We start from the raw sequence: 26,862 nt of genomic DNA, 5'->3' as shown, positions 1-26,862 counted from the left end.
GGATATTCTTCTCCCGTTCCCAACTACATATTTGTGCGAAACAGGATTTTCTACTTAAGCAGCCACAAAAACAAAATATCGCAATAGACTGGACACCGAAGCTGATATGAGACTCCAACTTTCTTCCATCAAACCTGATATCAACCAATTGATGAAAAATAAAAAACAGTTTCATACCTCCCACTAGTTAGACTTTTTCTTTTTTAAAGTTTTCTATTATCGTCCTTGCCAAGTGGTGGAGTAAATAATAATTAGTCACTGTTACATTTTACTTTTATTATGCTGATTAATAAAGAATACACTTATAAAAACAATTGTTTTTTTGTAGGGTTCCATCAACTATTTTGCTTCCCAAAAGGGTTCCGTCATTAAAAAAGTTTGAGAACCACTGGTGTAGGTGATACAAACAACCGTAAGGTACACAAACTATTATTCTCTGTAACTCCTTATATATCTCAATTAGTTTTAGGTGATACAAACAACCGTTAGGTGAACAAAACTATTATACTCTGTATTAACATGTTGCAAGAGTATAAAAATATATTGACATATAACTCTTCACTTTTTTGCGTGCTTAATTGGTTTGGTACCAAGAATGACAGAATACACGATTACGCCAAGCGCCGTCTTGTGGCGTAATTCTTTTGAGATGAGAAGAAGAAGCATAAGACAGCATGTAAATTGTAAACAAAAACGTAAATACTTATGTTAAATATACTTAATTTTTTAGTTTTTAGTGAAAAAGTTTTAGTGTAATGAATAAAATAATGTTGCATAAAAAAATTAGGTGTAGTAAAAAAAATCCATATTTTTCCAATCGATTTTTATCTGTTTACAATATAATTGCCAATTAAGTGAATGATTAAAAAAATTATTGTGATTGCTATGTTTCCACTAGTTTTTGTTAGTTAGAATATGGCGAAAATGTTTTATAGACAAAACAATAGGAAGAGTCTCAAATTCATAGGAATGGTACCGTGATTCAGCAGTTGGAGCAGCCTTACTAAAATATTCGATGACATGACACTTGTTGATTTTGTGTAATAAGATGGCACCGTATCCACGAGAACTAGCATCAGTATGCAACTCGATTGGGCACTGCGGGTCAAAAATTACTAATACTGTACATCTTATTTGTTCATAGTCAAGTCTCCAAATGAATTCATTCTTCTCTATAGTTAAATGATATAAAACAAGAAAATCCTTGCATAAATTTTCTAAAATTAGGCGGTAATCCAATTAATTGTTTTGACCCGGACTTTATCCGGCCAAGGACTGTTAATTCGAAGATTTAACTCTGTTTGGATCGGTAAGTAATAAGTAAATAATATAACACCCTCTTCCGGCGTGCTGTCGTGATGGAATACCTCCCCCGGATGGACTCTGTAAACATTACAGCTTCCCTTGGCACAGCTTATTGTCACATAACTTCGGTAGGCTCTTCACCATGGAGTAGATATCTTCAATACCTTCCACAGTTTTAATAGCCACCCGGAAGGCTTCTTGTTATTTAATACAATTATTCTCCTACCTTTTACAAAACCATGACCTCTCAAAGTAGGCGTCGGGTTGTATATTGCATTTCCTACAAGCTTTTTTGTTTGGACATTATTCAGCTTTGGGTAGCAAACCTAACAAGTGCCAAGATACGTTGACATGTTCGCAAACTATGCAATTAGCTAGCTAAATTCAATTATTACCTGTTTCACTACTAGTTCTTTATATAATATTTTGCGTAGTCCTAATTATAACATTTCGGGTCCCTTCTGCCTTGCTTCGCTCTCCATAAATCATAAAAGATGATTATTTTAACTGATATCCGTCAGTAACTTCTACCAAACAGTTTAGTAGAAAATCTACTGGTTTGAACAAATTTATTTTTAGAAAAATAAAGTTCCATATTTTATATATTTCAATACTTAAATAACATTGTCATTTATACTACTTTACCAGTTTGAGGGTACTACACTCAATAATATACAATACAAGGAAGGGAGTAACCGAAGATTTTTTACTGTCGCCATTTTCTAGGATCAACAAATTCATTATTCGACACCGTACATGAATTACAATCATATTTGTAATCTCATTAACTTGTATTATAGGGTAGTAGACTCACTTCGTTTTATTGTTTTGCGTTGTCTGTGATTCTTTATTAACTCAGATAAGAATAATTTAATATGTAGATATTTAACCAAAAGGCATATGAGAAAAAAGTAAGCTAGATAATCGGAAATCATTAAGAATATATATATATGTATATGGTGTTCAAAAAGTATTTAATTTCGTATTTCTTAAAAAAGTGTTTATTTATTTATGAATATCTATTTTGTCGCCTTCAAAGTAATCCCTCCTAGTTATAATGCACTTACACTATTAGGTAAGTAGATATCAGTGAAGATGGGATGCACGTAGCCCGTGAACATTTAAAATTAGCGATAACTTTTGAACAAGTCTTGTATTTGACCAAAAAAAAAACACATTAATAATGCCGCAGCCACCGTTTTCCCTAGACCTGACCCCCTGTGACTTTTTTGTTCTCAAAACTGTAGAGGCCCATGAAAGGACGACGCTATGCTACGATTGAGGAAATAAAAACTGCAACGAAGGAGGAACTGAACAAGATTGAAAAATTACTCTTTTAAGTGCTTTGAGGTTTGAAAACGTTGCCATAAGTGCATTATATATAGAGGTGATTCCTTTGAAGGGGAGAAAATAGATATCCAGGAATAAAACTTTCTTTAGAAATACAAAACTCGTGATACTTTTTGAACAAACCTTTATCCATTTTTAGCATCAGTATATGTTATTATCAGAAAAATATGTTTTAACATTTGTATAGATATTATATATGGCGGCAAGGGGGTATATTGACCCGATTTGATCCATTTTTGGTACAAGGGCCAGAAAAATATTCTCTTTGATTTTCGAAAATATATCTCACATATTGGCACATATTTTTGATATAAAGTCAGCCATAGGCACTCAATTATAATTGTGGTATATGGGAAGAAGCCGTGGTTGTAGGATTCGTCCTAAGTAAGTTTGGTTCGTATACCTACATACCTTCAGTGATTTGAAATATTTGTAAATCAAACTACTTACATATTAAAAATGCTAGGCATTATGATATCGGTCCGATTGTTCTTTGAAAATTTTAAGATGATAATCTTATCTTGATTAGTAACGGAATCAACCGGTTTGTGTGTCATTAATTCGCCGACTATCTTATTTTCAATCAAATGATTAATTTGCAGCCAATATAAACCTTTCGCTGAAACATACCTGATTTTTGTAATTTTGAGCTATGTTTGAGAAAACCTTCCTAATGAGTTTGACCTTTGTTTCAGTATGTATGTATTCAAATAGTGTGTTTACAACTTCGATTAATTCATTAGTATTAATAGTATATGTTATGGATATGATTGTTGTTTCTTAATTGTCTGAACGATTTTATATATATTCTATGCTAGTTATGAATGCTGACAGCTTTCATGCTTAAATGTCCTTTTCATACCTTCTAATTTTGGTTTTTTGAATGCAGGTTGTTTTTTTGTCTGAGATTTCTATAATGTAACCTTCTCGTCTATTTTCTGTACATTCCTTTCTCTTCTGATGTATTTTGTCGATTTGTTTTAGATTTTCTTGACATAGTCTTTCATAAATTATTGTGAGATTGATAGTGTGGTTATTTACTTCTAGTGGGATGCATATTATTGTCCTATGAAATGTATTGTTGTAGATAGACTTTGACGATTCTTCTAAGTTTAATGTTCTTATTTTTTCTGTGATTGTGCTGTTCAATCTTTCTATGTCACTATTGCCTCTATGACTGTTTGGTTAAGCGATATGACTTGATGTTCTCTTTATCAAAGAATTTTTTTACTTTTATGTTATTGAATTCGTTGTGAAAAAGTCACATTTGTCTATTTGAATATTTAGTTTTGCTTTTCTTAAACATTTGAATAACTTAAAAAGTAACTTTGGGTTTAGTTTTACTCCTTGAGGATATGACTTAAAAATTGTGCTTCTTTTTTCAAAAAGTCACATTTACCTATTTGAGTATTTAGTTTTGCTTTTCTTAAACATTTGAATATACTTTTTAACTTTACTTACACAATTTTTAGGTCATATCCTGTCCGCTCAAGGAGTAAAACCAAACCCAAATACTTGTAAAGTAACAATGTTACAAAATCTAAAATTACCACCAAGCTCCAAACAAATAAAATCATTTCCCGGTATGGCCGAGTTTTATCGAAAGTTTATTCGGGATTATGCAAAAATTGCATACCCAATGATTCGATTTTGAAGAAAATATCAGCCAGTTAATTAAGTACTGAGTTTTAAAATGTCGTCGATATAAACGATACATATTTCATTTATATGATTTTTTAAAATTGAATGGCATTGTAATAAATTCGAAGTGTCCTCTCGGAGTTTAATAAACAGTTTGAGCCATGTCGTCTTTTTTCACCAAAATTTGGTGGCATCCTTTAGCGAGATCGAGAGGGCTGAAATATTGTGCTCTACTTAGGTTGTCTAGTATTAAATTAAGATACGGAATTGGGTATTTATCGTCAACTGTAAATTCGTTAAATTTGTTTTAGTCGATGACAATGCGGTATTTTTTTTTATTCCTGAATAATCAAGCTTTTTTTTCGACGACCCATAGCGGGCTATTATAGGGTGAGTCGCTCTTTCTAATAGCGCCATGTTCCAACATGTCGTTAATTTGTCTATCGATCCTTTATATATATATATATATATTTATATATTTTAGAATATAAAGGGATTTCGGTTGTAGTCACTATTTCGTGACAAATTTTATTTGCTGCTGATGGTATGTCACCCTCTTTAAAAAATAAGTCGTGAAAATTCTTCAGTAGAGCAATAACTTTATGCAATTCTTTATTATTGAGATGTTTGATATCAAAGTTAATATTATGTATTCAATTTTTCGAAATAAAATGTTTTTCCGAGAATTTTAGCATAATCTTTTCCGTTAATTACCATATATCTACTTTATGTTGGATTAAGAGGTTTCTACCAATTATGGTGGAGTATTTATCATTGTGTAAATTTAGAAATTACTATTAAAGTGTGCCGTTTCTATTGAGTTTTTTTAAGTGTATCTATTTCCATGGAGTTATTTGGAGTTCTCATGTAAGAATTTCTGGTTCGAGAGGAGTTTTTGCCTATTTCCGTAAGGTCGGTTCGATCTTGTTATTTTTAGTTTCTGTTGATTTTATTGTGGGGTTATTTCGTGAGTTTGTGTTGTTTGGTCCTACTTATTTTTGAAATTGGTGTATTTGCCGATTAGTTTTCTATCAGCTTTATTCACCATTCTCACTATTTTCAGGTTTTTGAATTTTGCGAGGGTTTCCATATGCTACTGTCTGAAAGCAACCCTTACAATAAACAAATATTTGTGTGTTTTTTAATATTTTTAAACAAATTTGTAAATATTTGATTGAAATAGAATAGAGGAACCTGCGAAATTGCCATCGAAGCTGCAGAAAATCCCAATTTTAGGGATGGTGCTAGAGTTAGATCACGCTACATCATGTCTTTATAATAGACATATTTCCAAAGGCGTTATCTATTATAGATACCATAGACTAATATGTAAGTATTTTTTTTATTACATAAAATATGTACATTTGTAACTTACGGTATTTGTACATTTTACTTCCTTCTAAGTATGAATTAAAAGATATCTATGTTTAAATAATTCAGTTATTTTATTTATACGTATGTGCAACATAGAAATGTTCGAAGATGATATGTTTGCAGAATTGGTCAATTATCTCAGTTCGTTGCGCGCATCTTTTGAAAAGTATTTTCCCGAAGAACACAATGCAAAAATTAAAGTGAATTCATGGATTCATAATCCTTTTTTACCTAATTTGGAAAAGCCTGAAAACATGTTAAACGAGATATATGAATCTCTTTTAGAAATGTCATCCGATACAAGTATGAATCACTATTCAAAACGACGCCTCTCAATGATTTTTGGTGCAGAATCCAAGATGAATATGCAATGCTTGGCCAAATGGCTCTGGATATTCTTCTCCCGTTCCCAACTACATATTTGTGCGAAACAGGATTTTCTACTTAAGCAGCCACAAAAACAAAATATCGCAATAGACTGGACACCGAAGCTGATATGAGACTCCAACTTTCTTCCATCAAACCTGATATCAACCAATTGATGAAAAATAAAAAACAGTTTCATACCTCCCACTAGTTAGACTTTTTCTTTTTTAAAGTTTTCTATTATCGTCCTTGCCAAGTGGTGGAGTAAATAATAATTAGTCACTGTTACATTTTACTTTTATTATGCTGATTAATAAAGAATACACTTATAAAAACAATTGTTTTTTTGTAGGGTTCCATCAACTATTTTGCTTCCCAAAAGGGTTCCGTCATTAAAAAAGTTTGAGAACCACTGGTGTAGGTGATACAAACAACCGTTAGGTACACAAACTATTATTCTCTGTAACTCCTTATATATCTCAATTAGTTTTAGGTGATACAAACAACCGTTAGGTGAACAAAACTATTATACTCTGTATTAACATGTTGCAAGAGTATAAAAATATATTGACATATAACTCTTCACTTTTTTGCGTGCTTAATTGGTTTGGTACCAAGAATGACAGAATACACGATTACGCCAAGCGCCGTCTTGTGGCGTAATTCTTTTGAGATGAGAAGAAGAAGCATAAGACAGCATGTAAATTGTAAACAAAAACGTAAATACTTATGTTAAATATACTTAATTTTTTAGTTTTTAGTGAAAAAGTTTTAGTGTAATGAATAAAATAATGTTGCATAAAAAAATTAGGTGTAGTAAAAAAAATCCATATTTTTCCAATCGATTTTTATCTGTTTACAATATAATTGCCAATTAAGTGAATGATTAAAAAAATTATTGTGATTGCTATGTTTCCACTAGTTTTTGTTAGTTAGAATATGGCGAAAATGTTTTATAGACAAAACAATAGGAAGAGTCTCAAATTCATAGGAATGGTACCGTGATTCAGCAGTTGGAGCAGCCTTACTAAAATATTCGATGACATGACACTTGTTGATTTTGTGTAATAAGATGGCACCGTATCCACGAGAACTAGCATCAGTATGCAACTCGATTGGGCACTGCGGGTCAAAAATTACTAATACTGTACATCTTATTTGTTCATAGTCAAGTCTCCAAATGAATTCATTCTTCTCTATAGTTAAATGATATAAAACAAGAAAATCCTTGCATAAATTTTCTAAAATTAGGCGGTAATCCAATTAATTGTTTTGACCCGGACTTTATCCGGCCAAGGACTGTTAATTCGAAGATTTAACTCTGTTTGGATCGGTAAGTAATAAGTAAATAATATAACACCCTCTTCCGGCGTGCTGTCGTGATGGAATACCTCCCCCGGATGGACTCTGTAAACATTACAGCTTCCCTTGGCACAGCTTATTGTCACATAACTTCGGTAGGCTCTTCACCATGGAGTAGATATCTTCAATACCTTCCACAGTTTTAATAGCCACCCGGAAGGCTCCTTGTTATTTAATACAATTATTCTCCTACCTTTTACAAAACCATGACCTCTCAAAGTAGGCGTCGGGTTGTATATTGCATTTCCTACAAGCTTTTTTGTTTGGACATTATTCAGCTTTGGGTAGCAAACCTAACAAGTGCCAAGATACGTTGACATGTTCGCAAACTATGCAATTAGCTAGCTAAATTCAATTATTACCTGTTTCACTACTAGTTCTTTATATAATATTTTGCGTAGTCCTAATTATAACATTTCGGGTCCCTTCTGCCTTGCTTCGCTCTTCATAAATCATAAAAGATGATTATTTTAACTGATATCTGTCAGTAACTTCTACCAAACAGTTTAGTAGAAAATCTACTGGTTTGAACAAATTTATTTTTAGAAAAATAAAGTTCCATATTTTATATATTTCAATACTTAAATAACATTGTCATTTATACTACTTTACCAGTTTGAGGGTACTACACTCAATAATATACAATACAAGGAAGGGAGTAACCGAAGATTTTTTACTGTCGCCATTTTCTAGGATCAACAAATTCATTATTCGACACCGTACATGAATTACAATCATATTTGTAATCTCATTAACTTGTATTATAGGGTAGTAGACTCACTTCGTTTTATTGTTTTGCGTTGTCTGCGATTCTTTATTAACTCAGATAAGAATAATTTAATATGTAGATATTTAACCAAAAGGCATATGAGAAAAAAGTAAGCTAGATAATCGGAAATCATTAAGAATATATATATATGTATATGGTGTTCAAAAAGTATTTAATTTCGTATTTCTTAAAAAAGTGTTTATTTATTTATGAATATCTATTTTGTCGCCTTCAAAGTAATCCCTCCTAGTTATAATGCACTTACACTATTAGGTAAGTAGATATCAGTGAAGATGGGATGCACGTAGCCCGTGAACATTTAAAATTAGCGATAACTTTTGAATAAGCCTTGTATTTGACCTAGACCTGACCCCCTGTGACTTTTTTGTTCTCAAAACTGTAGAGGCCCATGAAAGGACGACGCTATGCTACGATTGAGGAAATAAAAACTGCAACGAAGGAGGAACTGAACAAGATTGAAAAATTACTCTTTTAAGTGCTTTGAGGTTTGAAAACGTTGCCATAAGTGCATTATATATAGAGGTGATTCCTTTGAAGGGGAGAAAATAGATATCCAGGAATAAAACTTTCTTTAGAAATACAAAACTCGTGATACTTTTTGAACAAACCTTTATCCATTTTTAGCATCAGTATATGTTATTATCAGAAAAATATGTTTTAACATTTGTATAGATATTATATATGGCGGCAAGGGGGTATATTGACCCGATTTGATCCATTTTTGGTACAAGGGCCAGAAAAATATTCTCTTTGATTTTCGAAAATATATCTCACATATTGGCACATATTTTTGATATAAAGTCAGCCATAGGCACTCAATTATAATTGTGGTATATGGGAAGAAGCCGTGGTTGTAGGATTCGTCCTAAGTAAGTTTGGTTCGTATACCTACATACCTTCAGTGATTTGAAATATTTGTAAATCAAACTACTTACATATTAAAAATGCTAGGCATTATGATATCGGTCCGATTGTTCTTTGAAAATTTTAAGATGATAATCTTATCTTGATTAGTAACGGAATCAACCGGTTTGTGTGTCATTAATTCGCCGACTATCTTATTTTCAATCAAATGATTAATTTGCAGCCAATGTAAACCTTTCGCTGAAACATACCTGATTTTTGTAATTTTGAGCTATGTTTGAGAAAACCTTCCTAATGAGTTTGACCTTTGTTTCAGTATGTATGTATTCAAATAGTGTGTTTACAACTTCGATTAATTCATTAGTATTAATAGTATATGTTATGGATATGATTGTTGTTTCTTAATTGTCTGAACGATTTTATATATATTCTATGCTAGTTATGAATGCTGACAGCTTTCATGCTTAAATGTCCTTTTCATACCTTCTAATTTTGGTTTTTTGAATGCAGGTTGTTTTTTTGTCTGAGATTTCTATAATGTAACCTTCTCGTCTATTTTCTGTACATTCCTTTCTCTTCTGATGTATTTTGTCGATTTGTTTTAGATTTTCTTGACATAGTCTTTCATAAATTATTGTGAGATTGATAGTGTGGTTATTTACTTCTAGTGGGATGCATATTATTGTCCTATGAAATGTATTGTTGTAGATAGACTTTGACGATTCTTCTAAGTTTAATGTTCTTATTTTTTCTGTGATTGTGCTGTTCAATCTTTCTATGTCACTATTGCCTCTATGACTGTTTGGTTAAGCGATATGACTTGATGTTCTCTTTATCAAAGAATTTTTTTACTTTTATGTTATTGAATTCGTTGTGAAAAAGTCACATTTGTCTATTTGAATATTTAGTTTTGCTTTTCTTAAACATTTGAATAACTTAAAAAGTAACTTTGGGTTTAGTTTTACTCCTTGAGGATATGCCTTAAAAATTGTGCTTCTTTTTTCAAAAAGTCACATTTACCTATTTGAGTATTTAGTTTTGCTTTTCTTAAACATTTGAATATACTTTTTAACTTTACTTACACAATTTTTAGGTCATATCCTGTCCGCTCAAGGAGTAAAACCAAACCCAAATACTTGTAAAGTAACAATGTTACAAAATCTAAAATTACCACCAAGCTCCAAACAAATAAAATCATTTCCCGGTATGGCCGAGTTTTATCGAAAGTTTATTCGGGATTATGCAAAAATTGCATACCCAATGATTCGATTTTGAAGAAAATATCAGCCAGTTAATTAAGTACTGAGTTTTAAAATGTCGTCGATATAAACGATACATATTTCATTTATATGATTTTTTAAAATTGAATGGCATTGTAATAAATTCGAAGTGTCCTCTCGGAGTTTAATAAACAGTTTGAGCCATGTCGTCTTTTTTCACCAAAATTTGGTGGCATCCTTTAGCGAGATCGAGAGGGCTGAAATATTGTGCTCTACTTAGGTTGTCTAGTATTAAATTAAGATACGGAATTGGGTATTTATCGTCAACTGTAAATTCGTTAAATTTGTTTTAGTCGATGACAATGCGGTATTTTTTTTATTCCTGAATAATCAAGCTTTTTTTTCGACGACCCATAGCGGTGAGTCGCTCTTTCTAATAACGCCATGTTCCAACATGTCGTTAATTTGTCTATCGATCCTTTATATATATATATATATATTTATATATTTTAGAATATAAAGGGATTTCGGTTGTAGTCACTATTTCGTGACAAATTTTATTTGCTGCTGATGGTATGTCACCCTCTTTAAAAAATAAGTCGTGAAAATTCTTCAGTAGAGCAATAACTTTATGCAATTCTTTATTATTGAGATGTTTGATATCAAAGTTAATATTATGTATTCAATTTTTCGAAATAAAATGTTTTTCCGAGAATTTTAGCATAATATTTTCCGTTAATTACCATATATCTACTTTATGTTGGATTAAGAGGTTTCTACCAATTATGGTGGAGTATTTATCATTTTTTAAATTTAGAAATTACTATTAAAGTGTGCCGTTTCTATTGAGTTTTTTTAAGTGTATCTATTTCCATGGAGTTATTTGGAGTTCTCATGTAAGAATTTTTGGTTCGAGAGGAGTTTTTGCCTATTTCCGTAAGGTCGGTTCGATCTTGTTATTTTTAGTTTCTGTTGATTTTATTGTGGGGTTATTTCGTGAGTTTGTGTTGTTTGGTCCTACTTATTTTTGAAATTGGTGTATTTGCCGATTAGTTTTCTATCAGCTTTATTCACCATTCTCACTATTTTCAGGTTTTTGAATTTTGCGAGGGTTTCCATATGCTACTGTCTGAAAGCAACCCTTACAATAAACAAATAGTTGTGTGTTTTTTAATATTTTTAAACAAATTTGTAAATATTTGATTGAAATAGAATAGAGGAACCTGCGAAATTGCCATCGAAGCTGCAGAAAATCCCAATTTTAGGGATGGTGCTAGAGTTAGATCACGCTACATCATGTCTTTATAATAGACATATTTCCAAAGGCGTTATCTATTATAGATACCATAGACTAATATGTAAGTATTTTTTTTATTACATAAAATATGTACATTTGTAACTTACGGTATTTGTACATTTTACTTCCTTCTAAGTATGAATTAAAAGATATCTATGTTTAAATAATTCAGTTATTTTATTTATACGTATGTGATATGTAATAATACTTGTAGCATTGTCAAAGATCTTGAATTATAATATTTATGCGAAAACAGGTAATCCCAACTATTATAAGAACACATATAAGACAGAACAAGACAATACAAAACAAACACAAAAGAAACATATGCATGCAATACACATGCATTCAACATTTAACAATACAAACATATTGACCTACTTTCCATATAAGACCAGTGACAGTTATCTGACTGGTTGTATGACAGCCACAGCTGAAAAAATGTTGTCAGCGCGTAGAACAAACTTTCTATCATTTCCTTAAGAGCCTTGTGCAAACGCAGTGATGATTGAAACGCTTTCATAGCTGCAATTTGTCAGTTATGACTGTAAATCTATCACAAGGGAAAAATTCTTTACGCAGTAGATAATATCATTTTTATTTCTTTAATAAATTCAAAATTGTTAACAAAAATTGGTTATAATAATATACATAAATAAAAAAACAGAGTGTAACAAAAATATAATTAAATAATAAATTATGAAAAGAAATTTTCACCTAATTCCATGCTTGCTCCTCTCAAAAGCTCTGCTGTTCGTGTTTCTCCAGTTCATGAATATTTCGGAATTTAAAATGCCTAAATAAAAATAAAGATTAACTAAACATATAATTTATTTGAAACGTAATAATAACTTACGTTTATTATATGAGAAAACTCTAGTAAAGAAAAATAGTAAAATAAGACCACAATGAAATAGTTCTCACTAGATGACAGTTGATGTTTTGTGATCTGCAAAATAGAGAAATTAATATACTATGTATTAGTGCGTAAGTTTTCAAGAGTATAAAATTAGCTTACCTTGTTTGTTCAATTTATAAGAAAGTTTAATGAGCACCGTTGTCATCGTCGTTAGCGCTTGTGCCATTTGCCTCAATACTGCTAACTCCGACCATAACGTCTGCGGCTATTGAGGGTTGGTCGGAGTTAGCTTTTCCCCTTTCAACTCAGGACGCTGTAAATGCCAGCCACATTTCACATGCGGTTCCCCTGGTGCATCAAGTGGATTTTCTGTATATACTTATATATGCATATTAATGTCTTCCTTTTAATTCTTTCGTTTCTTTTTTCAATAAAATAAAAGCTAAAGTTCAGTATTATAAATTTATCAAACGCTTCCAAATTTATTCTTTTGCAAGTTTTGTCATATTAGAAAACAGCTGATTTGAATATTGGTTTTGCGTATGTGTGAAAAGTCGAATTAGTAAATTTGCAAAATTACTGTAGCAAAATGCTTTTCACCTCTTGCGGTGACTCTTTTAAGTTTTTTCATGATGTTCAAGCAAAAATAACCTCATAAAATAAACCTCACAAATTAATTGTGAGGCTTTCTCGGTATAGGGCTGTATGTTTGATATGTATGGCTCAAAGATCTAATAAGGCATGCAATTGATAATATTTTATTATAATATCATTTAATGAATTTTTTTGATTTTCATGTGGTATATCTATTTTGTCTATTAATATAGTAGCCAACACGAATACCAAAACAAATCGGAATCGACAATAAAGTGCTAGAGCCAACTACAATAGATAGCGAAATTCGTAGTTGCCAGAATCTTCCAGTACCGAAGTTTTGTTAACAATTTAATATTATATATAACGGCTGCCGAATTGTACAGCAAACACAGTTCTAATTATAGTGTTGAGCTATAAGCAATAAGTTGTAAGCTCGAATAACGAGCAATAAGTGTTAAGTTGCTGGAATTAAAAATAAAGATAAGTGTATAGCCTTAAATTGGGACTTCTATTTAACAATCCACTGGTCGAAGTCAAGAGTGAGTTACAAGGTAGACGATTTATCGAGAACTCCTTTACAATATATTTACTAGGTCCCTATCAACACAATAATTTAAAATTTCAAAATTTATATTCATATATCTGTTTTTTTTTTCATCGAACAAATAAATTTGATTTAATTCAAATTAGGCTTTTTCAAAACAATTAAACAACAAATTAATTACATTTATGTTTCTGCGTTGACCTGCCAATTATTTTTTCAGTTGCTTTGGAATTTTGTAAACATACATACAAACCTATATGTGTTCTCTAAATTTTGTATATATATATATATATGTATGTTACATATTGACCGATAAATTTACTAATATTTTCGGTATAAAGCCTGCCCTGAACACTAAAGTCCCCATATTCGATATTTGAAAGCTTAAAAAGTTTCGCTCTATTTTGATTATGCTACAAGAGAGGCGCTACACCTGAAATGCCATATTTGTGCAAAGTTTTAAAGTGATATAATCTGATGGAGTTTAATATTGTGCCTTGGAAAACAAACATTGAGTATTTAACTTCCTTATGATATTTTGTTCAAGTTGGTTGAGCAGTGTCCCTGCTGTACTAGGGATGGAAAACTCAATTCCGACTCTACTCGATAATCGATGTTTCGGAGTCGACCTTTACCTTCGGAAATCAAACAAGAATTGATTTTTGACTTTCGATTTTACTGTTAGGTAACTAGGTTTAAGTTCTACATACCATTATAATATCACAACAAACCGTGTGATAGAAAGTCATACAAATATATATTAATTTATACGCACAATTTATTATTTAAATATTTACAACTAAATTTTCTTCAACATAGCCTAGCGCCGTGTGGATTTATTTTGAAAACGTGAATAATGGATCTAATGTCCAGTGTAATAAATATACGAAGCAGCTGAAATATTTATAATAACGGCATATTACGACTAGTTTATTATACATCTCAATCAAACACACAAAATTGAATTAACTGTTGCTAATTATAATCGCACAAGAACAACAAGTGAGTAAGACAAAGTTCTTACTTAACTTGTGCTTTATCATTTAAATCGGAAATCGGAATTGAGGATCGATCCTTAATTTAATGTTTCCATCTCTATGCTGTACTATCTCAATACTATCACTTTTTAAAACTTCTAATACTATGTTCGCACCGAATTGAAATCCTCTTGAAAACACAATTTGTGGATTGTGGAACCAAAGTCGTTCTGACCGACATTATGTGTTTTCGATGAGTTTTCATTGACGGTTCACACATCTATTTGTTTACATTTGTTATGTACCCTACAAGAACAGTGACGGTCATCTGATGGGTAATATGACAGTCATAGCTGAAAAAATTTTGTCAGCGCGCAGAACAAAGTTTCTATCATTTTCTTAAGATCCTTGTTTTCTTTTTGTTTGTTTGTTTTGTTTTTTCTGAGTCATTGCTGACCATAAATCCGTCATAGCTGAAAATTGTCAGTTATGACTGAAACGCTATCAGAAGTGAAAAATTCTTTTGCGCAGTAATATTACCTAATTTTTATTTCTTTAATAAATTTCAAACTTTTAATCAAAATTAGTTATAATAATATACTTAAATATAAAAAGGAATGCAACAAAAAATATAATAATATATGAAAATATAAAAATAAATTTTCACTTGATGCCATCTCCTCCTCTCAATAGCTCTGCCTACGTCTTTCTCCAATCAGTGGATAGTTCTGAATTTAAAAATGCAAATGTAAATTAACGGTACTGACATATCAAATGTGAGTGTATTGGTGAACCCATCAGCAGTTTTTTGTAGGGTGCCATCACCTCCTCTCGATAGCTCTCCGTACGTCTTTCTCCAATCAGTGAATAGTTCTGAATTTAAAAATGCAAATGTAAATTAACTGTACTGACATATCAAATGTGAGTGTATTGGTGAACCCATCAGCAGTTTCTTGTAGGGTACGTTTAAGCCAATTATGGAATGTAAACAAATTGTCAACTGACATTTATTGCTGGCAAAATATGTCTTATAATATTATCGATTAAACTAGGGCAGGCAGCGATTATAATGAGGGGAATGTAAGTTTTCAAGGGGTTTTCAGCGAAAACTGTGTTTTCGTTTGACAGATTTTGTATGGATGAAAACACAAGTTTTCGCCTGAAAACCTCTTTTGTCTATGAAAACACGAATTTTGCGTCGGTGCGAACATAGTATTACACTGATGTGTTAGACTCAACTTCAGCGTTGTAATCTTCTGTACCGAATGATACCTTGATATGATATTTTGTGGGAGTGCCAATTGATCGAGTGAAACAAAAATGTAGTATTGTTTTGTGTGAATTATTTTCTCTTAATATAAATATTCACGATGTTAAGTCAAAGTCAATATTGCCAAATATTGCTTAATATGTGAGATATATAATTTTAATTTGCTCTTTTTGTATATACTTGCACTGAGCTATGCACTCAAAGCACGTTTCCGACTAACCGCTGTTAGGGTTCCTAGGTGCCTTCGGAAACACTGGAAAACACAGTTTTGTCGAACTTTTTTAATATCGGTTGACTTTACTCCCTATATATTGGTGATGGTATGTGAGGTACCTTAATGAAACTCAGAGGGCTTCTGTTTTTGTTAATAATAGGTAGTAATGTCAAAAATAGATAACATCACGATAATACTACACCTATCTCTCATATACTTAATAAACGATTTTCAAACTTACGGTTGGCCTTATACCGTATAGATACGTAGATTTATATGTAAGATATCTTCTCAAACTGATTACATCTATTATTGCATATACTTTAGTTTAATGCCGAAAATATGTGAAATTATATTACACTACATATAATAATTTCCGTTATTATAATTAATCTATTATTCTTTCCGCTGAACATGACTGGAGTTGGTCTAGACCTTGGTCCTAATCTCATATCCCTAATATCATCAATTCGATTATTCTGGTTGACACTTTGCACATTAGCTCAATATATTAAATTAGGTTAAGTTTATGTCAGATATATCTAATTTGATACTGATTTTAATATAATTTTTGCTGACGGGAAATAAAATATAGTCATAAAACTAATTGAGTCAGTGACCTATAATATAACTTAATAAAATACCAAACTTGATTGTAATTTATTCATGCTTTCGTCGAATAATGAATTTTTACTTCTTTCGCAACATTTTTTAGTAGAATGTGTAGTATAAAATGTTCGACTACATCTGAGCTAAGCCCTTCTTTAGTTGTAAATAAGTAGTATCCAAAAATCCTTATATGCAGAAGAAGAGAGTTACTATGAATGAAAGAAGAAATTTATAGCCAAAAAACGTAGAAATAATTAACTGCCGACAACGGAGGAGAATACCAAGGATGATATTAACGACGTACAACTACTAAGATATTTATTTCGAAATTGAAGTATAAATAACTAAAGGTGCAAGAAAATAGAGAAATTACACAAAAACCTTATAGACAGCTGGCAGGAAAAAAAACCTGGAGATCTAACAAGTTCTCAAAGTAGGTAGGTGATATCCCAAGGACTTAGAGGGTTCATCATTTAGGAAAGACGGGGGGATTTGATGAAGAAGATACAGATGCTGAATATTTAGGAGGCGAAAAGCCATGCATCGATATCATACTTTTTTAGCTTAACTTCTGTCTTGATTTTTTAATATTGGGTATGACTTTTAAATAGTCCAGTCATTTAAGCTTAAATTAGGTAAGAATCTCGGAATTCAGATACCCAGCTGTAAGTCTGTAAATACTTGTACTATTAAACTTCAAGGTCAAAGGTCACAAAAATCGGTTTTTTGCGCTGTTTTTGTAAATATCTCATTTCCTATGGGTGTTTTGCTATTGGTATTTATTATCAATATTGTAGAATACAAAATTCTCTACAAATTTTGTTTAAAAATTTTTTTCATACGGTGAACCGTTTTCGAGATAGAGGGCTTAGAGCGCGCGGTCACAGCATCACTTCAGGTCAACCGGTGCCTCCGATCAAAAACGCGCCATATATAGTTGATGAACTATCGATAAATCAATGATAATAAATATTTGTCAATTTTTATTAACTATTATATTATATTTTATCATTTTTTCCTAACCTATCCACTTTTTATTCAGTATTAATTTATTTAACAACACTTACCTGCCCATGAAATTGCAGAATTGTTAATGTTAATAATAATTTAAACCTTATTAATATTAATAACTTCTTACATGATAAAAAAAAAAATATAAAAAATATATTAAAAAATATCATTCAATACATTTATTTTTATTAAAAGTAAAAAAATGGAATAAAGGGTACAAAAACAACAATTTATAATTTTAATCATCTTCTTTTTTGTAGAGAATTTTGTATTCTACAATATTGATAATAAATACCAATAGCAAAAAACCCATAGGAAATGAGATATTTACAAAAAAAGCTCAAAAAACCGATTTTTGTGAACTTTGACCTTGAAATTTTATAGTTGCGTACACCCTACCATATGTAGGTTTTGAGACAACTTTTAGGGTGTCAATATACAAGTATTGAGTAGACTTGCAGCTGGGTATCTGAATTCCGAGGTGAACTTACTATAATGACTGGACTAAAAAGGCTAAAGAGGTTCAGATCGATGCAAAAGCTGTAGTTCTAAATCATAAATGCGGGGAGGTAAAATTACATTACATATCCTTCTCCGCAATGAACACATTAGTGTTAGATCAAGATTCCGTGCCAAGTTCAGTTAAATTTCAATTTTAACAGTCAATATGAAAAACCGTGCAAGCTTTAGCGGAACCAAATAGCACACTTCCATATACTACGACCGTGAAGACTATCATTCAAAAAACCACGGAAGAACCTATATCTATCTGACCGTTAATCGATCTCAGAACCATCCTCCATTTTAGCTAACTTAGTAAAATCAAAATATTTCACAACCTTAAAGCTCAAAACAGGGCTCTATCACATTGTAGTGAGCACGAAAGAATGCCTATAACGATAAATATGAATTTTTTAGAATGCCGTTTGGTCTTAAAAACGGATCAAGTATTTTCCAGCATATTGACAATAGACTAAAAGATTTTATAGGACAATCACGTCATGTCTAAATGAAAAACTTTATATTTATCTCAAGATGAGTACTCTCCCCTTGAACAAATTGGGAAAACATTCAATAGTATTTTTAAAAACTGAAATGATATTTCAAAAATTTAAGAAAATTCTGCCTCTCAAAAGCGAAATAGAATTACAAGAGCTCCTCACAATAGTTTGTGCGCTCAAAGCATTAAGGCACAACCTTTGTGGAATTAAATATATCCATACATTTACTGATCATCAGCCACATATCTTCTCAATGTCTAAGGAAAAATTTTACATATTGGTAAGTTTTTGGCAGAACAGCACTTTTTGACATGCATGTATTTATAAGTTTTTACGGTAAACAGTTCCAAAACCGATTGCGTCATTGACTACATTCGGCATTAAAAATGCTTTACTTGAAAAATTATTATTAGAAAAACTTCAGAAAATTAAAGAAAATCTCATCTCATCTCCTCATATTTTTCTAAACAGAGCAAACTCGAAAGTTTTTGAGTATTCATCAGCCCATATCATACCCAAATTCTTAACAACGACAGCGCTAACTATCCCACCGAGACCTCGTCATTGTCATTGGTCCAAGAAATAAAGGAAGGCTACTGGCAACTGGATTTGATTTCATGTCTACAAGCCGACTTTCTGGCTTATCGACACAAGAAATTTACTAGACCTGATAGATTTTGCCATCATTCGGCAAATATCCAAGGACTTTATTAACTTAAAAATTGCTTGGATTTAAATTCAAGCACTTACCAGTATATATAATCCTAAATGACCATTTAAAAGAGATCGAGCTACCGCCCTCCGGATTGAGATTATTTCAAAGTTATGCTGGACAAAAGTACTTGTATAGATCTTTAGGAAAAAATATCAACATTAGAAATTTCGGTAGATCAAGTCGATAAATTTAAGAAAATTATTCAAGAATCGATTTGAAAAAGTACTACTGTTTAAAAAAAATACTTTTATGTTGAAAACCTAGAAAATATTTTGGATCACATAAAGAAACAGAGAAAACTGCAAATATGACAAATACGCGATTTCCTCAATGTAAAACAGAACTAAAAGATTTAAATAGGCTTCTCAGCAACAAAATCAACAATTTATAATTGAAAACATTTCTTACTATATCAAGAAACTAACACCAAACAAAAATACAGATACAAGCTGTAAAAAATTTTAGGAAACTAATTTTGTCAAATCCTCCTCTCAGAAAGCCCAACGGAACCTGGACAAGAAGCGACGAAGAAAAAGCTGAAGCTTTTCCAAAGAAACTAGCTAAAACATTTGGTTCACACGCGTTCCATGGTTTCTTACCAGAAATGGAAGCTTTGTAATTTGAAAGTGAAATTCAACCAACAACAAATAAAGAAGTTGTAAATTTTATCAAAACTAAATTAAAACGCGCAAAGCACTAACAAAGCTGACATGGATAATAAAAGCTTGCCAAATTTCCAGATACATGCCAATGTCATGGAAGGTTTTCAAAATCGTTATGATGCGAAAACCTGGGAAAAGCATTCATAATCATTTCGTCCAATCTCATTGTTGACTGTTTTGTTGTTTGAAAACTTGCACAGCTAGTTTTCTAGACGTATCTCAGGCGTTCGATAGAATGCGACGCCATCAACTACTACATAACATATGAAAATTAATACTTCTGCTTCCACAGAATCTAACTGATGTACTTGCCTCTTACTTAAGCAACCGCTACTTCAGAATCAAGCAAAATAAACAAGTGTACCTCAAAGAATTGTCCTAGGTCCACCCCTATACATATTGCTTACTAATAATATGCCTACGCCGACAAACTGTACAAATGCCATACTTACTGATGATACCTGCATTATTACGACCGGTAAAAATGAAGAAGAGTGAACAGAGTCTTGAATTATCAAAATAGTGAATTGGACACAGAGATGGTGCATAACTTTAAACAAGATGAAGTCAATACCTGTAATCTACACTAAAAAAGTACTAGCCATACCACTTATATATTCGAAATAAGGTAATCCCGTGCTCCACGGCGAAATATCTTGAAATGACGCTGAATGTAAAGCTCAACTGCAAAGAGCATACACAAAAAAAAGTTACAGAGCTAAACTTAAAACTAAATAAGCTGGCTATCGGCTGGCTGGTAAGAATCGGTTAGTAACACTAAATAAAATCTTAATATATAATCAAACCCTAAAACCTATCTGGATATACGGAATTTAACTGTGGGGATGCGCTGCACCGCACATATACATCGAATTTATGCAAAGGTTCCAAAATAAAGATTTGAGAAAAAATGTAAATGCCCCTTGGTACATATGCAATACGATCTACCCTCTCGCGAAAGATCATCGAAATATGCAACAAGGTTATAGAACCATGTAAACCCTGAAACCACAAAACTAAGAGAATCTAGAAATAGCAGATTGAAACAGCGACTTTTACCATATAAACTGTGAAAGATATTACTGTTAGTATAATTCGTTTTACTATTTGCAATTTAATGAAATGTAAATCCATAACTTATTTTACGCTTCAATAAAAACATTTAATTCTTTGAAATTAGCACAAACGTTCAACGTTCTATGAACGTTGAAAGAGAACCTAATGGTCGGCTATGTCCGAACATATCCTTTCTTTACTTGTTCTTGTTTTACTTGTTGACATATGTGTCTTAGTATATTTGATTTAACTAATTTTAGATTGTGGATATTCGAATGAAGAAATAAGGATAGTTGGTGGTAGACCAACAGGTATTAATCAATACCCTTGGATGGCTCGTATAGTATATGATGGAAAATTTCACTGTGGAGGCTCCCTGCTTACAAAAGAATATGTCTTAACAGCAGCTCATTGTGTTAAAAAACTAAGGAAATCTAAAATACGGATTATTTTTGGAGACCACGATCAGCATATTACATCTGAATCTAAAGCCATTCAGAGGGCTGTAAGTGCTATAATTAAACATAGAAATTTCAACCCCGACAGTTATAACAATGATATAGCGTTGCTAAAATTGAGGAAACCAATGACGTTTTCGAAAATTATAAAACCGGTATGCTTACCACGTTTTAACTATGATCCCGCAGGTACATAAACATTACAAAAATCTGAGATTAACTATTGCTTATTTCATATTGTTTAATAATTTTTTTAATCATATTATTAAGAATTAAGTGCTGTGAAAAAAAGTTATATATTTTTTACAAGATATATAACAATTTTACACTTGCAACATGTTGTTACAGAGTATAATAGTTTTGTTCACTTAACGGTTGTTTGTATCACCTAGAAATAATCGAGTTAGGGTTATGTATAAATAAATGATCAGGATAAAAAGATGAGTTGAAATCCGGGTGACTGTTTGTCCGTCCGTCCGTCCATCCGTCCGTCCGTCTGTCCGTCCGTGCAAGCTGTAACTTGATTACAAATTGAGATATTTTGATGAAATTTGGTACACATATTTCTTGGCACGATGAAAATATTGGTATTGTAGATGGGCGTAATAGGACCATTGCCACGCCCAAAAAACGCCATTAATTGAATATATAAAACGCCATTAATGCCATAACGAAGCTCCACAATAAGATACAAAATTATTATTTTGTATAACGAATCGCATTAGGAAGGGGCATACGAAGCTTAAAAATTTTTGAAGAAGTGGGCGTGGCGCTCTAATATGTTTAATGTACATCACTCTAAACCGCTAAAGCTATAATTGCCAATTTCACTCAGGATAGATATTTTCAGCACCGCTACTGTCCGGAAAATAGGTGAATTCGGATTATAATCCCACCCGCTCCCCATATAAAGGTTTTGTTAAAAACTTCTAAAAGCGCGATAAATCTATAAATAAATGTGCCAGGCAAATACAGTTTTATACCTGAGATGATACAAGGCTTAATAAGAGTCGATGTTAAAATTGGACAACGGACGTGGCCCCGCCCACATTTAGATGAAAACCCATAACTCATGATCTGCTCAACCGACTTCAACTACAACTTGGACTACAATCACGCCTACTTCCCATATGACAAAATTTTAAATTCCAACTGATTCTTTCACTCTGCAGTATACAAATCAAGCACCAATGAATATAGCGGAATACAATTTTGCATGAATAGTGCTTCTGAGGTGTGTCACTTTATGAATAATTGTCCAAATCTTATCAAAATTATTCAATCTGTGACATAAATTATAGAATTTCGGAGAGAATTATTTCCTGATAACAGTATGCCATTATGCCAAAAAGGGGTTTGAACGGATTAATAATTCCCTTAGTTCCCTTATACTTAATAGAAAAATTTTCGAATTTCCGGCTGACTTTATGCCGAAAATACCGATCAATAGGTGATTTATCCCAATTCAGTTTTCTTAAAAACAATGTATCGCTTGCTTAAAATGGATAAACTTCCGGCTAGCTTTATACCGTATACATATGTATATTGTACTCTGTAAGATATCTTATCAAAATTAATTGAACGTATAATACTATGTACTATAGTTTAATACCGAAAACATCTGAAATTATATTATAATACAAGTGTCGAGTTATTTATTTTTAAATTTGCCTGAAAATATGTTTCGAGTATACCTGAACAATATCAAAGGTTAATGCAACAAGCCCAGACCTAATATCTTGTGTATTGTGGTTTCCGCTTTCCAGCTGACTTTAAACTGTTTAGGTTGATAAAAATGGGTGATATTTTAATGAAATGATATAGACAAATTTCTTAAAAATTATGAAATTTTATAAATAGTTAGCGCTGAATATGAAGGGGGGTGGTCTAAACATCAGACCATTATATAAAATTAACGTCTTCGGTTGAGTCCGTTCGGTTTCGTCGAACAATAAGTGTTGGATTCTTTCGCAGAGTTTTATATGGATTAAATTTTGCTAACACCTGAAGGTATTTCTCCGACTTTGATCCTTGCAAGTTGCAAGAGCATGAAATGTTCGTTTACACCTCCAACTTAACCTTACCTTACATGTTTTGTGATATGTATATAATTTTTGTGGTACTCGTACACCACTTTATAACTAATAGTAAGCGAATAGATTTTATGGTTATAAGTTTATTGGTCCCCTGAAGATGTTGATATTGCATATAGGAAATGCGATCCAAAAACGATTTTGTTGATTTAAACTTTTATAACTAACAAACAATTACAAGCCACAACTATAAGTGAAATTAAATTTCTTTTAATGGAAATAGTCTTTAATAAGTTCCATATATTACATGAAGCCTGTGGCTGGATGGCAGGTCAAATATCTTTTAATTCCATCATGATCAATTATTAACCTTTAAGTGACGCTACCTATTATTTTTGTTTGAATTGCACTCAACTAGTGCAAGAAATCCACTTTCAGGAAGCCCATGAGAGACGTTAACGGTAGAAAATCTTACTAGACCAGGTCTAAAGTTAATGGTCGCTGGAAAGAAATCCCCGAGACTGACTCCAAACTTGAAGCAAATGATCAATCGTATTACAAAGATGGTATTGAAATGTTCCCTTTAGCATTTCATGATACCTTTTGAAAATGAGTGCAATAGGATAACAGCCACCTCTACCTTCTGTATAAAGGATATATTGAATGTTTTAAAGCTTATATATTGAATTATTTAGACTTTTTTCAGTAAAATCATTTGTAATGCGACTTTATACGTACAGAGAAAACTTTTTATGTTGCTGTTTCGCCATGTCTCAGCAATAGCAACTACTCCAGCAATTTGAACCAAACTAGGAGAATAACATTTTTATACTCTCGCAACCAGGGTCCGTAAATAATGATTATTTTTACAATTTTTAGATTAAAAAATGAAATATCAAGTAATCTCAAACGAGTATAAAGTGTTCGGTTATATTCGAACTAAGCCTTCCTTACTTGATTCATTATTACCATTATTATTTATACATTAATTTTCTTTAATAATTATATAATATTATTAATGTCATTGGAATTGGTCGCGACCTTTTATCTTAAACTAGAAATTTAATGATTTGAATACCCCTGGGTTAGGTAAGGTTAGGTTAGGAGGTGGATCCTAAGAAGGATCACAATTGGACAACTTAAGCGCCGGTCCGTTGTGGTACCTAAAATCTCCTTTAGGCTAGATCAAAAGACCTTTACATGTCGACAAAGCGCTTTGTGCCTATGACAAACTTGTTAAGACGGCCAATATCCGTCTCGGCCAAATCTTCTGGTCCGCCAAAAGTGTGATTGCCGAGATGTTTCAGTCTCAGCATAGCATAAGTCGAACAGTGAAAGAGAAGGTGCCGGGATGTTTCCACCTCACCCTCCTCAATACAACTTTAGCAACTAGCATCGGGTACTATTCTTATCCGTACCGCATGAGTGGCCTTTGGACAGTGTCCACTGAGAACTCCTATCACAGACGACAAGAACTTTGCGAATGGAGAGAAGTTCCCCCGACCTCCTGAGCTCTCTCGGCCAAAAGGATCTCGCGGTTGCACAGGAGTTGGTCGTCGACCAGCTAGAATGCAGGACGTTAATGGAGATCCAACTCGATCCCATTCCGATGTGAGCAGGGCAAGGGTGGCCCCCCGATTAGCTCATCGGCTTTGCAGTTGCCAATATTCCGCTGGGACCAGGCAGCTAAACGAGCCTAATGTTGAAGTAGCCAGATGCTATTTATAGTGAAGACAGACCCTCCTGGACTAGCTTTGCTTGCACGGTTCGCGCGCTCAGAGCTAGTATTACCGCTCTGCTGTCGGAGTGAATGTTCATTTCTCTAAACGAAGCTTCACTTCGTAGCAGTACTTCTACCGCCACCTTGATAGCTGCCACTTCAGCCTGAAAAACACTACAGTCGTCCGGTAGCCTGAAGCTAAGATTGACGGCGAGATTCTTACATAAACGCCGCTTTTTGGACCCACTCAAGCTTCTTCGCCAGTGTAGCCCTTTCGAACGCCCTCCACCAGATGAACACACCATAGAACAATATTGGGTTGACTACGGTTTCGTAGAGCCAGAACACCACCTTTGCTGAGAATCCCCACCGTTTCCCTATAGCTCCCTTGCAGCAGTATAAGGCGACCGATGCCTTCTTAACTTTCTTCTCGATGTTTGGCCTCCAAGAAAGCTTTCTATCAAGGATAAGCTCTAGGTACTTCACCTTATCAACAGGTTGGAGTCGTGAACCCCCGATCTTATACCTCCTAGTAAATGAAACCATTTTGGTTTTACTTGCAAATTTCTTGTGTCGTGGGCATGATACGCCCTTAACAGTTAACCCTTCGCTATTCTGCTCTTGATGTACAGATCCATACGTCTCTCCAACGTTTTTAACAGAAATGAGATTAGGCTGATAGGTGTGAAATCTTTTGCACCGACGTGAGAGCTTTTACCGGCCTTCGGAATAAACGTAACCTTAATCTGTCTCCAGGCCTTAAGGACGTGGCCCAATCTAGCACAGTTCGCGAAGATAGGAGCCAACCAGTTGCATGACACCTGGACTGTCCGCTGTAATTGCGCTGGTATAATACCATCAGGACCCGGGACTTGAAGGGTTTGAATGATTTCAATGCCCAGGTAAGGTGACGTTCATCTAGAAGGTCCAAGAAGGCTGTACAGCCCTCCTGAAGCTCCCCCAGTGGCTCTTCTTCAGCAGAGCGGTGCAGCGGAAAATGAGCACCAAGAAGTAGCTTCAACGACTCCTCGCTACTCGTTGTTAAACTGCTATCTACATTTCTCAGATATCCCCAAGCGCCTAAGCCGTTAGAACTCGTGACAAACTTCTACATTGACTCAGAAGGCTCTTCACGAAGCTGTCTTAGCTTTTTTCAACACGGACTTGTAAATGGCCAGTCCGGTCTTATACAACGCAAAGTCGTCACCACAGCCATTTTTACGGGCTTTGTTGAATAGTCTTCTGCTCAAAGATCTCATCTCCGTTAGCTCCGAAGTTCACCGAGGGTGTCCCTTTGCTTTTCTGAGTTTTCAGAGAACAGGAGCTTTGAAGAGTAGTTCTACTAACACAGCTGAAAGCCTCGAAGAGCTCATCAATCGCATTCGTAGATAGGATCGAGTCCTTTTCGGGCGCGGTTGGAAGAACTGGACAGGAGCTTTGCAGAGTAGTTCTACTAACACAGCTGAAAGCCTCGAAGAGCTCATCAATCGCATTCGCAGATAGGATCGAGTCCTTTTCGGGCGCGGTTTGAGGAGCTGATCGAGCTTCCTGCAAAACAAGACCTAAT

General features: G+C 33.1%; 1 protein-coding gene and 1 long non-coding RNA gene across 5 annotated transcripts in view; one reads left to right on the top strand and one right to left on the bottom strand.

The window, feature by feature from the left end:
* LOC118680071 (trypsin-1) overlaps positions 1-26,862 on the top strand; it is a 283,757-nt gene that overhangs the window by 60,515 nt on the left and 196,380 nt on the right. For all 3 annotated transcript variants that reach the window (XM_070112976.1, XM_070112977.1, XM_070112978.1), the window contains exon 2: positions 21,345-21,731. In XM_070112976.1, the coding sequence (XP_069969077.1) occupies positions 21,345-21,731 (387 nt within the window). The remainder of the gene's footprint in view (positions 1-21,344; positions 21,732-26,862) is intronic.
* LOC118680080 (uncharacterized) overlaps positions 12,161-26,862 on the bottom strand; it is a 62,719-nt gene continuing 48,017 nt past the window's right edge. The window contains exons 2-4 of one of the 2 annotated variants that reach the window (XR_011397952.1): positions 12,588-12,797; positions 12,426-12,518; positions 12,161-12,365 (exon numbers count right to left, since the gene is read on the bottom strand). This is a non-coding gene — a long non-coding RNA (uncharacterized lncRNA). Of the gene's footprint in view, positions 12,366-12,425; positions 12,519-12,587; positions 14,288-26,862 lie in introns of those variants that run through there. The other variant, XR_004975592.2, reaches the window with a different exon arrangement.

The sequence above is a fragment of the Bactrocera oleae genome, chromosome 2 (genome assembly GCF_042242935.1).
Source record: "Bactrocera oleae isolate idBacOlea1 chromosome 2, idBacOlea1, whole genome shotgun sequence".
NCBI classification, from domain to species: Eukaryota; Metazoa; Arthropoda; class Insecta; order Diptera; family Tephritidae; genus Bactrocera; species Bactrocera oleae.
The sequence above is the reverse complement of the archived record's forward strand: the minus strand, read 5'-3'. Positions and strand labels throughout refer to the sequence as shown.